Source organism: Neophocaena asiaeorientalis, unplaced genomic scaffold (genome assembly GCF_003031525.2).
Source record: "Neophocaena asiaeorientalis asiaeorientalis breed wild unplaced genomic scaffold, Neophocaena_asiaeorientalis_V1.1 scaffold49, whole genome shotgun sequence".
NCBI lineage: Eukaryota > Metazoa > Chordata > Mammalia > Artiodactyla > Phocoenidae > Neophocaena > Neophocaena asiaeorientalis.
The window spans coordinates 6,838,025-6,854,524 of NW_020172456.1; the positions used below are offsets into that span (position 1 = coordinate 6,838,025).

Genomic DNA, 16,500 nt, shown 5'->3' on the forward strand with positions numbered 1-16,500 from the left:
CATGCACTATATGGTGGATTTGGCAGAATTGGGAGAAGGGTGAACCCCTAGCAATAGGCAAAACTATCAATTCTTTTGTGACAGAGTCAGTAAAGGGCTTTGCCCGGGGTGTCTGGGCAGATCCCTGTCTGATTCACAGCCCTGGGAAACCGGGGGTCATCATCCAAGTTTCCCTTCCCTGCCAAATAGGAGGTCAAGGTCTTCACATTCTGGGGCTCACAGTTGTCCTCCTGCTGCTGGTGTCTCTCTTTTGGGCGGGTGGTGGCTGAGAGCAGAGCCCAGCTCCAGTGTAGGTCTGCTGGGGCTGGGTCCTCTAAGATCACATTAATGTCCCTCCCTGCTCTTATTATTGGCTTGGCTAACGTGATACATAGGATGGAGAGAAGAGTTAGAGCCACTGACGAGTCCTTTCAGGATAGACCTGGCTGTTGTGCTCCCTTGCAGTGGTGCTCCACTTCTTCGCCCTCCCTGCCAGGCTGCTTCCCTCCACAGGGCCTGTTACTGTGCAGGGCGTGGACTTCTGCTTGTCCCCTGGGCGTGGGCATGGACACCTTAGGTAGCAGTGTAGTGCCTCCCAGTGCCCCCCGAGCTCCGTTCCCGGGAGCCTCACAGGTTCCCTCTGATCTCCTCCCCGGTGCCCTAAGGCAGTGTGCACAGCTTTGCAGGTCAGAAGGCTCAGCTGCAAATAGCCCATATGTGTTACCTCCCACCACAATTGACGCCGGGGAGATAATGCTGCTGACTCTCACGGTGTCGCCTTGTGCTGTGCGATTTCCTTTCTCCTTCTCTCTGATCACCACTTTCTGTCCTCATCAACTGCTTACATCTCTGGGGGAACATGGCTCTTAGGGCAAGAGGACTTGGATGACATCTCTCCTCAGCAAAAGGCTTAATACCTATTTCTCTCTTTGGGCGTTGATCTGATGTAACTGTGGGTGGTGGTGAGGATGGTGGGTAGGGCTCCAGCCAGGCTCCCACTTTACTCCACAACCTGTGCTACCCCACCCTCCCTCGAAGTTGGCCACGATGTTGTGGCATTGCGGGGTGACAGGTCAGACCCTCTGGCCCTAATGCTGCCATTTCTGCTTCCTCCAGGTCACCCCACCTGCCTGCAGTTCACCCTGAACATGACCGAGGCTGTCAAGACCTACAAGTGGCAGTGCATAGAGTGCAAATCCTGCATCCTCTGTGGGACCTCGGAGAATGATGTGAGTGTGGGGCTTCCCGCATGGGAGGGAGAAATACAAGGAGCTGGGAGTCCTTCGAGGATTGGAGAGGAAAGCAGGATTCTCATCACTGGACTCCTGGGGAAAATATCCATCAGGACCTCCTTCTTGACTTTTGCCCCGAGGACCCTTGGGACCCTTGTGCTACAGGGACCTTGGGTACTCTTCGTGCCTGTGGAGAGAGGTGCAGGAAGTGATGGCCAGAGGCTGTCTTGCTGGCCGTTAGCCCTCAAGGGTTCATTGCTAGACAATGGTGCCCACTGCTTACGGTTGGGATGTGCTTGGCTCTTTACACCACATTCTGGAGTGTGTCATCTCACTTGGTCTAAATGTTAAGTATAATAGATGCAGAATTAAAAAAAACCCACATTTTGTTATGGACAATTTCAAATATATACAAAGATAGAGAAAATAGTGAAACTGATGTACCCCCATGACTAGCTTCAACAATGATCAATACATGTCCAATCCTGTTTTGTAAATATTGCCACCTCTTTCTCCACGATATTATAGTCCTAGTCATAATATCATTTCACCTGTAAATACCATATGTGTTTAAAAAAGTAAGGATTTATGTTTTACAGCTTGTGAATATATTTATTTTCAAGTTAAAAAAAGAGATAAGGACTTACTTATTAACAAAAATAACTAAAATATTAACAATAATATTTTAAAAAATCAATGATTCCTTAATATAATGAAACATCCAGTCAACATTCCTATTGCCTCAATTGTCTTAAACATTGTGTTATAATCATAAATTGTTTTAAAACGTTTTTATTTACAATTTATTTGAATTGGGATTCAAATAAGACTCATACATTGCAATTAGTTGATATGTCTTTAAAGTTTCTTAATATATAGGGTTTCCTTCTATTTTGATCTTTTTTTCCCTTGACTTTTTTTGGCGTTATGCGGGCCTCTCACTGTTGTGGTCTCTCCCATTGTGGAGCACAGGCTCTGGACGTGCAGGCTTAGCAGCCATGGCTCACGGGCCCAGCCGCTCCACGGCCTGTGGGATCTTCCCGGACCGGGGCACGAACCCGTGTCCCCTGCATCGGCAGGTGGACTCTCAACCACTGCGCCACCAGGGAAGCCCTCCCTTGATGTTTTTGGTTGAAGAAATCAATTTATTTGTTCCATAGAGTTTCCCATGACTGTATTTTACTAACTGCATCCCTGTGGTGGTGTTTGACATCTTCTTCTGTCTCTTTTATTTCTTGTACATTGTTGCTTAGAGCTAGAGGCTTGATCACATCCAGGTTCTCTTTCTTTTTCTCTGTCTCTTTCTTTCTCTGTCTCTAAAATATATAAATAGCAAGACTACTTCATAAATAGTGAGGTATACTTTCATCAGGAGGTATGTAATACCTGGTGTCTCTCTTCTCATGACGGCAGCATCTTCGACTACACTGACTATTTCATTAGGGGTCAAAAATAGTGATGTTCTTATTCCATAATTACTTCTTTGTTTATTAGCTGGAATAATTCTATAAAGAGAAACTTTTCCAACCTCATATTTGGTTATCTTCATGTATAGATTATATAGAAAAGGCAGGATAAATACTAGATTCTTTCCCTTTATTTATCAGTTTTCAAAATAAGGGGTGGATTCAACAGGTATTCGTGATCAAACCCTCAAGAAAATAGAAATTGTGGGATATTTTCTTAACATGATAAACTTTTTATACCTTAGAACTAAAACCATTGTCTTATTTAATGGAGAAATACTAGAGGCATTTCTGCTAAGATCAGGAACCAGGTAAGGATGCCCACTATCTCTATTACTATTCATAATTTTTCTAGAGATATTAGCTAATGCAATTAGACAAGAGAAAACAATAAGTATAAGAATGGCAACAAAGTAGAAAATTTTTCTCTATTTCATAACTTTAATAGTATATCTGGGCAAGTCTAGAGAATGAATAGTAAAGCTAACTCAAACATTAAAGGTAGCAGGATATAAAATTACCATACAAAAATTAATAGCTTTCATATGCACAAATAATAACCAGTTAGAAGACATTATGGTAGAGAAACTCCACTTACAGTAGCAACAAATAAGAAATATTTAGAAATAAACTTAACAGTAAGTATGTAAAACCTAAATAAAGAAAAATTTTAAATGCTTTTGAAAAGACATAGAAATAGATTTGAACAAATGAAAAGACATTGTGTGACCTTGGATAGAATGACTCAACATTGTAATGATCTCAGTTCTTCCTAAGTTAATTTACAAATTTGATTCAAACCCAATAAAAGCACCAACATGCTTTTTAATGGAACTAGAAAAGTTGATACTAAAGTTCATATGGAAAAACAAACATGCAAGAATAGCCGAGGAAACACTGAAAGACAACAAATTATGGAGGGAGTCTAGCCCTGCTAGATATTAAAACATACTGTAATGCCTCTGAAATTAAAACAGTATGGACAAAAAGACCAGTGGAATGGAATAGAAAACCCACAAAGCGACCCAACTACATATGGACATTTAGTATAAAATAAAGGTTGTATCTAAAATTACTGGATCAAAGATGGACATTTTCATGAACAGTGCTGGGACAACAGGGTAACCATTTGGGAAAAGATAAAATTAGGTCCATATCTCATGTAATATGTAAGAACAGCCTTCAAGTGGACTGGGAATATAAATATAAAAAATAAAACCATACTAGTAATAGAAGAAAACATGGATGAATTTCTCTTTAAATATAAGGAAAGATTTTCTGTGAATCGAAATTCAGAAGGAATAAAAGAAAATGTTGACAAATCTGACCACATAAACATTTGCATAGTAAAAAACACAATAAAGTAAAAAGACAACTGACAAAATGGGAGAAAATATTTGCATCATATACCACAGATAAAGGTGGCAATATATAAAGAACTCTTAAAATTTGTGGAACAAGGGACCATAAACCTGATAGAAAATGTGAAAAAGATATGAAAAACAGTTCACAAAAGATATAAAAATGACCCTTAAATATTTGCAAAAAAAATTTGAATGCACTCATAATTAAAGAAATTAAAATGTAAACAAAACTGAGATATCATTTCTTACCCATAAGAATGGGAAAGAAAAGTATGGCAGTGCAAAAAAGTATGGCAGTGCATTCTGTTAATGAAGCTGTGGGAAAGGTGGCACCATTATATATTGTCAGTGGGAATACAAAGTGGTACAACCCTTCTGGAGGGAAATTTAGCAATACCTAACACAGCTAGTGTGCACTTAACTGTTGACTCAGCTATCTCACCTATAGGAATCTACCCTAAAGATATACCCACAACTCTATGAAAATACTTATGTGTAAGGTTATTCATAGTCACACTGTTTATAATTGGAAAATATTGGAAATGACCTAAATGCTTATACACAAAATGGTTGAATAAAGGATGGCACAATGAAGTACTAGGCAGTTGTAAAACAACAACAACAACACAATGTAGATATTTATGAATTAATATGGAGGGATTTCCAGAATATATTGTTAAATAAAAAAGCACAGTAAAAATGATATCTACAGTAAGCTGCCATTCTTGCAAGAAAGGCATAAGAAAATATACATGTATCTATTTACTTGTGTGAAAGAAATACAGGAAGGATAAGCAGAAAACTAAAGAGATTGGTTATCTACAGGGTAGGTGGAAATGGGGTAGAAAGAATGGGGAAATGGGGGTGGGATAGTAGGGATGGGGGGTAACACTTCTCTGAAAATACCTTTTTGTATAGCTCTGACTCTTTGAACCAAGGTATTGTTTCACATGCCCTCAAGATAAATACTGAAATTCAGCCAGGAGGTGGGGGAAGCGAAAATGGAATATGAACAGTAACAAATGAACTTAACTATAATATAAATAGTAACATGGCCATACTGAAGGGTAGGGAAGGAAAAAATTAACCTAGATAACTTTGGAAAGTAGTATTTGACTGTGTATTTCAAGGCTAGAGACAGAAATGACTATACACATATTATATGCTAGTTAGTAAATTTGTTTCTCACAGGCATGTGAGTTAGTCATTCTGAAACTACTTGATGTGTCTGCAGGTCTGAACTAATACATATATATTGTGAATAATGAGAGCCAGGTTTCCCAATGTCCGAGAAAGAAAAATCAAATAAAGGGAGAAAGCTAGACTGAACCCTGTGGTCCTGGGTTGGAATAGGGGGTATCAGTATGAATTTATGCTTTTAAATATAATATATTTTGTTTATATATTATATATCTATAACTATTTATATGTACACACACATGTGGATAAATACAGAAATAAATATAGATGTGCACCTACACGTGCATTTATTTCCTAACTCTGTCGTAAGGGCCTAGAAGCAATGACAACCCAGAAGCAATGAGGACCCATAGCACCCAGATATTGGTTTCTAAATACCATTCTCCAGTAAAAGGAGCCAGGGATTCTTGGAGAAATAGCTGGAGCTGGGAAAATGTAAGATGAGGCCGGAGCCTCCTGTGGTACTAGAAAGTAAGGAGGTGCTAAAAAATTGGTAAAAGACACAGGAGCCAACTTGAAGGAATTCCTAATGGCCCAATCTGGAACAATTTGAGCCACAAAGTAAATAATGATAGTATTGGATTATAACCCAAAGACAAAATAAATATTCATATTAACATTTTAAAAATTGAATAAGTGAATGAATTAATGAATGAATGGGGAAGAGGTAAACTCCTCCTTAGAGCAGGATTACAATTAATAAATGTAGAGGGCAGAGGGAAATCACCAGTAGACAAACATCATGGTATGGTTGTTGTAAGCAAGAATCATCAATTGATGCTAAAATTAGCGGGCAAAAGTATTATGAGAAGCAGAATATTTGCTTGATCTCAAAGTATCTCCCCTATCCGATTACTTATTAATATGTTACAAAGGTAAAAACCATAACTTTACCGTGGAAAAACTACACTACAGATACTATACTACCTTAACTATAGGATCAGAGTAACATTACTAGTAATAAGATACATTGGTGTCCGTGCCCCCCACCCCCCGCCATCAGATGCACTGAGATCTCCTCTTATGGAAGAAAGATCAGACAAACTCAGACTGAGTGACATTCTACAAAATCACTGGCCTGGACTCTTCGAAAGTGTCAAAGTCATGAAAGACAAAGAAATCAAGGAACTGTCACAGATTCAGGGCACTAAGAATACCTAACAACTAAATGGAATGTAGGATCCTGAATTGAATTCTGGGGAAAAGGACTTAAGTGGGAAAAAAAACTGGTGAAATTCAAATGAGGTGAGGTCTGCAGATTAGTCAATAGTTTCATGCTAATGGCAATGGTGATTCCCTGCTTTTCATGATTGTGCTGTGGTAACGTAAGATGTTAACTTTAGGGGAAGCTCAGTAAAGTGTGCGCAGAAACTCTGTATCATTTTTGCAACTTTTCTCTAAGACTGAAATTATTTCAATATAATAAATTAAAAAATGATGGGATGTTTCCCTAGCATCTAACAAAAGTGACAAAGTTTTTAGAAAATAGTATCTTTATGGACTCGAGGATTTATACATACTTGATTTATTTTAATCCATTACAGTTAAAATTGTCCCATCTTTGGGACAGTGTTCCCACTTTTGTTCCAGTGGGAACACAGTTTGGATCCTGAGTCCTTCTGACATGACCTCAGTAGTATTTATTTTTTTAATATTTATTTATTTTTTGGCTGCGTCAGGTCTGCACACGGGATCTTTTGTTGCAGCACGCAGGCTCTTTGTTGAGGTACAGAAGCTCCAGAGAGAGCGGGCTCAGTAATTGTGGCATGCAGGCTCAGTTGCCCCACGGCATGTGGGATCTTAGTTCCCCGACCAGGGATCGAACAGGCGTTCTCAGCATTGCAAGACGGATTCTTAACCGCTGGACCACCAGGGAAGTCCCTGTCTCAGTAGTATTTGTTTCCTTGCTTTCCAATATGTAACGATACTTATACATTTCATGCTCCAGACCTGGAATCAGCCATTTCTCCAATGACTCCTGGTTCCTTTTAGTGGGCAATGGTTTTTAGAAGATATAATATGGGTGATGGGGTGCTAATTTTTACTGCATTAGTCATTGTTTGGGAGCATTTTCAATGGACAGAGCTAGAAAATAGGTTTTGCTTGTTTTAAAGATAAAATACACTGAATTTACACTGAGACTTCCAATTCATTGCCAGAACTAATTATAGGGTTTTTACTTAACCTTATCGCTCTTACATCTGTATTTTCTTTTAACCATGTCAAAATTTTTGCTTCTCATTACCAACATAACCACTCATTTGATACACACATAGAATATCAATTCCACTATTAACAACACTAATATGATTGCTGGAAAGAAATATATATATGTATGTATATGCATATTTGCACTTGTTTTTGTCCTTAAGATATATTTGACTGAGGAGGTACAGTCCAACTACTTGTTTCCAAGTCACTTGGAATAGTTTCTTTCTGTGTGGTTATGCCACCAACTAGTACATGATTAGATTCATTTGTTTCATTTTTCATTTTATTTTTTTTTTTTTTTAGTGACAGTTACCCTGTGAATTTTGCTTTATGACCATGTAAAATATTTACTGGCAAATTTTTAAAATAAACAGTATGTTCAAAGAAATCTAACTTCTATCCCTACCTCTTTTACACTCTGCTTATAGGACCATTTAAAAAAATTATGGTTTATCTTTCTATTTTGTTAAATGGAAACATGTGTATGTGCACATGAATCCATAAGAAAGTGGATGCATTTTCCTAGAAAATGGTAGAAAGATATACCTGTTTTCTTTACTTTGCATTTTCACTGAATATCCCAGAGGTTACTCCACAGCAATGTATAGACATAATCTTAACTCCTTCCTACAGTTGCATAGCTCTTCATTAGTTTATTCAACCAGTCCTTTATTGATGGACATTTGGGTTGATTCTGGTCTTTGGCTTTACAAATAGTGTTAATGTAGAGGTTTTTTGTTGACTTGGCAGAACCTTAGGGGAGGAATCAAGGAGTGAGTCTGCTCGGGCAATAGGGGGTTCCTCTCACATAGCCAGGGATTTACCCTGCACATCCCAGAAAGGGATTCCCATTCTACTGGAACTGTAGCCATAGGTGAATTCTGGTTCTTGACTACTTGGGAGTAAGATGTCTTTAAATTGTGTTTCTCACGGGGGTCCGCATGAGCTGGGGTTTTTTTGGGTGGTTTTGGCTGGCAATTATCCGAGAAGCAAATGGAAAAGAAGAGAATATGGCGCTAGACAATGATCAACCCATGAAAGAGAAATTTAAACCCACAGATGCCTTGGTTTCCCTTTGGGAAAGTCCAATCCAGGATATTCTACCTCCTTGTATTTCTCGTGTCAGCACTAGAGTAGGAGTTATCAATGTATTTCAGATATTAATAATACTGTTTCTCACAAGTCTCTCCCTGTTTTCTGTCCCTATCCTAACTGGTTTCTCCTTGTATTATCCCTAAATCATATTGTCATTTAGCTTATTTCAGCTCCAACAATAATGGTGTAACTCTTTTGGAATAAACCACACTGTTCTGGTTTTCATCCTACCTTTCTGACTGCTGTTTCTTAGTCTCTTTCTTCTCTGCCTGGGCCTTAGCTTTGGTGTTCCCCAAGGATCTATTCTTGGCCTTCTCCTCAGTAACTTTTTTGAGTCCTTGATTTTTCAGGAAATTCCACGAAAGCTATGGATTTACCCTTTGCTCAGAAAAATGTACCTCTGTACCCATACACAGAGTTGTGCATATAATTTCTAGGAGTTCATGAACACCCCTCCATGAGCACAAGTTCAAAGACATCTGCTCTCACGTACTCTGGGCTTCCCTTCCCAGGACCTCCAGTGCCATCTCATCACCGGTGACTCCCCAGTCCATATCTTACGCCCAGGCCTCTCTCCTGACCTCTAGCTGCCTCCAGGCACCCTCACCAGGTGATCTGTAGACCTACAGATCATGTTCGTAGCTGAGGTTGCCTTCCGCCTCCCACAGGTCTGCTCCTCTGCCCACGCCTTAGTGGATGGCTACATCGTTTGGCTTGCCGACCAAGCCACCACCTAGAAGACATCCTTGATTTCTTCCTTATCACTCTCTACATCTAATCAATGACTCTCAGATGGAAGCAAGCCCCTTTTCTCTCCCCCAAGCCACAACCCTAGTTCAGGATACCATCATAAGTTATCTCTTACCTGGACAACTATAGTAGCCTCCTAAGTGGCCTTCCAGCCTCAAGAACTAATCTCTCTCCACCTGGATATCTTTTCTTTTACAGCAGCTAGTGAGATCTTTCTATACTGCAAGTCTGACCATGTTATTCCTCTATTGCTAACTCTTCGAAAGCTTGCCATTGTCCTATTGAAAGGTCTTAGCGTGATATAAAAAAAAAGATCATTCATGATCTCTCCTGCCCCATTGGCTTGCTCACAGGGCTTTTCAACTTCTATATCTACTTCTTCTAGGATCTCTACAGTGGTGAGAGCCAAGGTGAGATTTGATACAGAACTTAACTTTGCAGACGTCTTATAAGCCATCAAAGCAGGCCCAAAGGTCACTGAATAGAACAGGGCTGAACCTGGAGAATGGGGACCAGATGACAAACACTTACTGAGTAGCTACTATGTGCAAGGAAGTTCTGAAGGAGATGCGGAGATGAGTAAGACAAGGTTCTTCCCCAAGGGCCTTGCAATCTATAAAGGAGTGGACAAAAGAGGCATGTTCCAAATGGACTGGGTGTACACGTCTACCACATGCCAGGCTTTGTAGCATAAAGAAAAGTGTAATTAAATGTCCTAAGGAAGAGAAAGTACTATGAGGATGCAAGAGGGGTCAGAGAAATTCCATTTGACGAAGATTAGCGAAGGCTTTGTGGAAGAGAAGTGTTTGAAGACTTGAAGGGTGGGTAGGGAATGGTCCAAAACAGAAGGGGTCAGGCACTGGGAGAGTCTCCAGGCAGAGGGAACTGCAGGAGCAAAGGTGCCTACCGTGTCCTTGGAAGTTAACCACAGCACTGGAGGTGACTGTTCTCATCTGGCTCCAGCCTCCAGCCCCCGAAGAGGCTTTTGAGAGCTGAAAGGTGGCATTGCATTTCTCTAAACTTGCATAACGAAACCCTGGAAAAGTTCTGAGGTGTTATGGATGTTACCAGCAAATATGGTTGCTGCCCATTGCACAAATGGAAAGAGTGAGGTTGAGAGGAATTCAATTAAAATTTGCAAACATTGAAAGCACTTTCTAGGCACTAGGCAATCATCCTGGAGAACACAGAAATGCATGAAATTAGTTTTCCACCCTTATGGAGGCAGAATTATTGGCTATGTGAGTTCAGAAGGATAAAGAATCCCTTTAAGCTTGGGTGTGAGGTGGTGGTCTAGGAAGGCTTCTTGGAGGAGCTATGATTTGAGCGGAACTCTTAAGTGGGAGTAGGATGTGCATAGTTTGGGAGACGGAGGGGGAAATTCCAGGTGTGGGCAAAGCACAAGGCATGTTCAAGGGACAGTGAGGACACTAAATGGGGTCTGGAAAGGGGCATCCAGGGAAGTTAATCAATGGAAATAAGGCAGGCGCAGTAGGTGGGGGCCAGATGTTGGTTCTAAATAATTCAAACTTTCCTCCTCTCCTCCTATTCTGCATTCCACTAGGACCAGCTCCTCTTCTGCGATGACTGTGACCGCGGCTACCACATGTACTGTTTAAATCCCCCAGTGGCTGAGCCCCCAGAAGGTAATGGTGATGAAGTCAACAATAACAACAGCTACTTCTACCACTTACTGAGCCCTCACTAATGTGCAGGCCTTGTGCTAAGGGCTTTACGTGTCTTGTCTCATTTAATCGTCACAACCCTCCGGAGCAGGTATGACCACTCCCATTTTACAGATGATGAAACTGAGGCACAGCTCAACCAGCTGAAATTTCAACTTGAGGGCCAAGGAGATGTTTCCCAGACATATGGCTGAGAGGGTGGGGGAGGTATGAGCTTCTAGAGGAAGTGGTCCAGACCCGGTGATTCCTGGTTAAAGAGGCACAGCCAAGGAGGGAGGGTCTTCACTGCAGTTCAACCAATCATCTCTGAGCACTTTCTGTTCCCCCCCCCACCCCCACCCCGAGCAGCTGAGCGACAGACTCCAGCACATTTTCAGAACTGGGACTCGGTCTCTGAATCGTGAAAGTCAAACTAAAACAGGGCTTACAAAAAGGTTAGGGTCGAGGGGTGGGGATTGAGGGTCGGGGGCGGGGCTGCTAGTAATGCCATCTCATTTCTTGTAGGGAGCTGGAGCTGCCACTTATGCTGGGAACTGCTCAAAGAAAAAGCCTCAGCCTTCGGCTGCCAGGCCTAGGGCCCCAGGTCACAGAATGGGGCTTGCTGCCGGAGAGGCTGAAGCAGAGCCCAGTTCAAATCAGATCGAGCCCCTACTCCCGTATTTCCAGACAGACCAACTGCAAGGAACATCAGTAACCACAGAGGGCGTGGACACGTGGAACCGAGGGGGCGAGACATCTGCTGAACTCCTACACACAGGTTTCCGTTCTTCAGCCAGCCCCTCCTGTTTCTGCCAGAAAGATCGTAAACTTTTGAAGAAGGACCCCAGCCACAGCCCTGTGGACCCCCCTCACCTTTACCCTAGCACTGCGGCCCTCTCACTGGTTCCCATTTAAGGAGCCACTGGTCCCATTTTGTGACCACCCATCAGTCACTCATGCGTGGTTTGGTGTTTTCTATCTATTGTGTTCCAAGAAATCTTCGCACAGCCTCCCTGCCCCCAGCTTCGCCTCTTCATCCTGAACCCAGCAGAGGAGCAAAGGGCTGTGGAGAAGTTTTTATTTATTACAAGTCCCGCTGGAAACTTCTAGACTCGGAACCTAGAGGCTGTCTAGACGATGGAGCCCTGAAATCCCTCCTTGTTCCTTGGTCCCTGTGAAGAGGAAGAGCTGCTTCCCCAGCAGATATCCAGTGGCATCCACAGCCAGGGCGATCTCTTGATGGGGCTGGGGAGGGAGGGGGAGGCCCTGAGGGGTGGACGGAAATGTTGTGAAGATAATTCTGAGGCCCCGCCATAGCCAGTCAGTATTTGCTGTCCATCAGGAACGGCCTGGCAAGGCACCGGACCTTCAGAACTGGGGCATCCTTGAGGAGAGACAGGCCACAGCCTGTGGCAGAGGAAGAGACCAAGACCCTGCCTTCCACTCAGCCTGGGTCTGGAGCTTTCCCTGTGGGACTCAAGAACCAGGAAGGTGAGTGAAGGCTGCCAGGTCAAGAATCTGAATGTTGGTCCCAAGGACTGCAGCTCTGAGAAACCCTTCAGTATTGATGTGACACCACGAATTCCTTTTCCCAAGTAATTCCTTCCTTCCACATAGTGTATGTTTGCCATTGTCTACTGAGACCTGACTCTGGAAATTTCAGGCTGGGGGAGGAATGATTGTTCCCTAAACAAATAATTGGGGTGATGTGATTATTTACGACCAGGGCGACAATCACGCAGAAGCTTCAGCTCGAGGGCTGCTCTTATCTCCTAAGCTCCCCAGTACATGCTGGACTCTCCTTTTGAGAAGCCAGAGGTGGGGAGGCTCAGTTCCCAGAAGTCTGTGTTGGAAGTCAGCCCTGTGGGCTGGAGCGGACCGGGCTGCCTTTGACTCACCGCAGCAGTGGCAACAGCAGCAACACACAAAAACGGACACATTTCTGGAAAAATCATTTGCCTAAAGGACAGGTCTCAGTGAGCAGGACCCTGGCGCACGCTCAGCTTCCTTGACATCAGCTCCATCTCTGTGGTCTGGCTGCTTACAACAAAGGCCCAAGTTATTTTTAGTCCTTCAGCTCCTGAAGAAGCCCCTGGAGCCCCAGAGGCTCTGGCCGCTTGGGCTACCTCTGCCGGGCTGCGGCCTTCTCGCCGAGACTTGGCAAGAGCCCTTCTTCCTGGCTAATTGCTCTTGGCCGGCAGACCCGGGGCAGCCTGGCGCACAGCCGAGCTGTGCTGGTCTCCCCCAGGTCTTCTACGGGGTGACCTGTGGCCAGCGACGGGAGTCAGTCTCCTGCAGGAGCCTGTGGCCTTGGAGGGGGTTCCGTGCATACATAATGACCTCGTTTAAAGGGCCTGACCAGATGAGATTTTCATCTTCCTCATGAGATATTTCCTTCCCCCTGCTGGTTGGTGAACCCGTTTTGGATTCCGGAGGCCCAGGGAGGGTCTGGGAAGTTGCTACGTGGTCGCATCGTCCATTTACCCCGGGCGGGTCATATCAGAGGGCCAGATTTCTTCTCCTGACCACTCCGGCTCTCTGTCCTCCCACAAAACCCAAAGTGAGCGTCCTCAAAGGCTGGTTATTGGTTTTGAAAAATCACCTTGATTTAATTTTAGGAAAAAAGTCATCAAAATGTTCTCAAAAGCCACAAATGGCTTAAAAGTTAAAAAAAAGCAAATCTGAAACCAACATAGTGACCCTACAAGTGACAGACCCTCTTTGGAGTGTGTGCAAATCTGTTCCCCACCTCAACGCAGATGATGGGGTGGCTCTGTTCTCTCTCCAGCCACACTTGCCGCCACAGAAGCTGAGAGGGTAGGATTGGGTCTCGCAGACCAAGGACGGTGCTGTAACCTTTCACAGGGATGAGGGTGGCCAGGAGTCTGGACCAGACATCAGGAAGGCCCATAGTTCCCTTCCCAGTTTCACTTCCTGAAGGATGGGCCCAACCCCTTCTTCTTTGGAGACCTCAGTTTCCCCGTCTGGAAAATGGGGACAGCAAATCCAGCTTGTGAGATGGCACTTGCAGGATACTGCAAGCAAACAGAAGTCATGGTCACATTTATCACCTTCTGTATTGAGAAAAGGAAAGTGTTGGTCAACAATTGCTCTTTCTTTGAGCCCCAGAGAATGAACTAGAATCACAGGGTGCACATGGATGGTCAGGGTTTTCGTTTTGCCCCTGCCATTGAGTAGCTGTGTGACCTTGGGCAAATCACTTAACATCTCTGAACCTCAGTTTGCCCAGCTGTGAGATGGAGAAAATACTTGTCCTGCCTGTCCCACAGTGACATCAGGAGTCTTAAAAAGCATAATGTTATATAAATCATCTGGAGAGCTGGGCTTGTCAAGTAGGGACCCCAAATGATTTCTACACCCCCTTTCTTGTGTGAGTTAGCCAAGGTTAGACACCTTCTTGGAATCTCCATTTTGACCAAAGGGGGTTTATATTTTAAGGAAGAGGCTGCCTGTGGTCGGGGCCACTAGGTCAAGCTGTGACAAGAAAACTGTGACTGAGCATGGACCTGTGGTGGAAGGTGAGAGATCTCTCCTGGGGCTGGGGATTTCAGAATGAAGATGCTCCCTTCTGTAAGGTCAACACAGCCTAGAATGGGGTGCTAACTTCTGGAGAGGGCTATAATTCAGCTCAGTGTAACAGTCACTTAAAAACTTTGGTTTAAAGCCCAGCTCTGTTAGTTTCTAGCTGGTTGACCTCAGGCAAATGACTTAACCTCTCTGAGCCTCATTTCCCACATCTGTGAGGCAGGGAGATATGGCTTCTCCGGCAGGGATTTTGCGGGGACGAGAGGTAATGCTGCTGAAGGTCCGGGCATGGGCCCTGGCGTGGGGAGGGACCCACACCTTGGTAGTTCTGGTCACTGGGTCCAGAGGCCACCACGTGGAGATAATGGTGCTGTTGCATCACAGCTCAAACCCTGGGAACAGCCAGGGTGCCTTTCTTCTGCTTCACCCCGATGTTGTGGCTCCCACCGACCAGAGAGGAGGTGAGGCTGCGGGATCCCAACCGGAAGTTGAAACCCTCTGTTTCCTGTGGGTATTTTTGAAACTGCTTTTCGGGCCTGTAGCAAATCCAGTTGGAGGCACTGGCGTGAGGAATTAGAGACAAGGCCCCTGCCAGGAGATTTACCTTCCTGCGGCTTTCCTTCTAAACCCCCCACTGGCTCAGAGCCCCTAAGGCAGGAGCCAGCAGGTCCCAATGAGCCCCTGCTCCTGTCATTGCCCCAGGGTCAGGTAGGGAGCCAGGCAGGCCTAGGAGAGCAGTTGCTTCCCCAGACTCAGCGCAGGCCGTCTGGAACCACGTAGCCAGCCCGCGGGGGTGGGGGAGGGAGGGAGGCCAGATTCCTTCAGAGCTGGGGAAGATACCAGGTTTTAAGGTTGGGGAGGGTTAGGGTTTCACAGTGATGGTTGCATGGTACCCTGGAGAGTTACACTCATGGTGCATCTTAGTTAGTCTTTGTGCTTTGAACATAGCATGATTCCTTTTGGCCCTTCCCTTTAAAAGTTCAGATATTTTAAGGAAGAAAAATTAGAGGATTATTATTACTTTTCCTATGGGGGCAAGTTTAGGAGAGAGATCTATGCTCTTGAAGAAAGATTATGGGCACACTTAGGCTTCCAGACTCAGAGAAGAGGGGCCCCTAGTATCCTCTTTGAGTCGTGTGTAGGGGGTTGGTGGGGAGCGCTGAGGACCATCCACCTTCCCTGCCCCTCAGGTGGTTCTCAGACTGAATGAAGGTGCTGGGACGGCAGCCTCCCTTCCTCTCTCGCTCCCCGACCCCCCAGCCTCTCCCCTGCTGCCCACCGTGGGCCCCTCCTTAGGGCGTGCCCGTGCCCAACCCAAGGGAGACATGGCTCCCGGGGGGCCAGAGCCGCGCTCACACTCCCCGTGAGGATGCCCTGACCACCACGCCTGCCTCCTTTTCAGAGCTGGGCACCGCTGTCACCTGTGGTACGTTCCCATCCCTGGAGCTGGGGGGGAGGCAGGGGGGAGGAAGGGGCGGCCCTGAGGGAGGAGTGGGGAGGGTCAAAGATCTTTCAAGTAAGGCAAAGCGAAATGAAGAGAACTAAAAGGAGGGGGACCTGAGGAGGGGGCCAGAGGCCTGGTTTCCACTCACGAAGAAGTCCTGCACCTAAATAACTAGAGGGCATGGAAAGGAAGAGTTATTATAACCCCACCCCCTCCCTGCCCTTTTCTTTCCTCAGGCCTGAGATCCTGGCACCGTGCTTTCCTTTTTTTCCCCCAAAGGCCCAGCCTTTGTCAGTTCTGGACACCAGGACAGCTCTTCCTTTTTCAAGGCCCCCTGGCCTCTGGCTCCCCGTTGGTTGGGGGGGCTTCAGAGGGCAAAGCAGGCAGGAGTGGTGCCCCTCACCCAGCTGGAGGTAGGAGGTACAGAGGGTCTTCTGGTCGATGTGGATTTTCCCAACCCCACAGAAAAAGTGTCCTTCGAACTTAGTGAGATAAGCTGTTGAGGTCCTCCTGGTCTGGATGGAAGGATGGGGCTTGGTGGGGAAAGAG

General features: G+C 44.7%; 1 protein-coding gene across 2 annotated transcripts in view; it reads left to right on the forward strand.

Annotated features, from left to right (window-relative positions):
* The window catches only part of DPF3 (double PHD fingers 3), a 250,550-nt gene extending 238,993 nt beyond the window's left edge, over window positions 1-11,557 (forward strand). For both annotated transcript variants that reach the window (XM_024737918.1, XM_024737919.1), the window contains exons 9-11: window positions 1,096-1,208; window positions 10,862-10,943; window positions 11,487-11,557. In XM_024737918.1, coding sequence (XP_024593686.1) covers window positions 1,096-1,208; window positions 10,862-10,943; window positions 11,487-11,557 — 266 coding nt within the window. The remainder of the gene's footprint in view (window positions 1-1,095; window positions 1,209-10,861; window positions 10,944-11,486) is intronic.
* The last annotated feature ends 4,943 nt before the right edge of the window (window positions 11,558-16,500 follow it).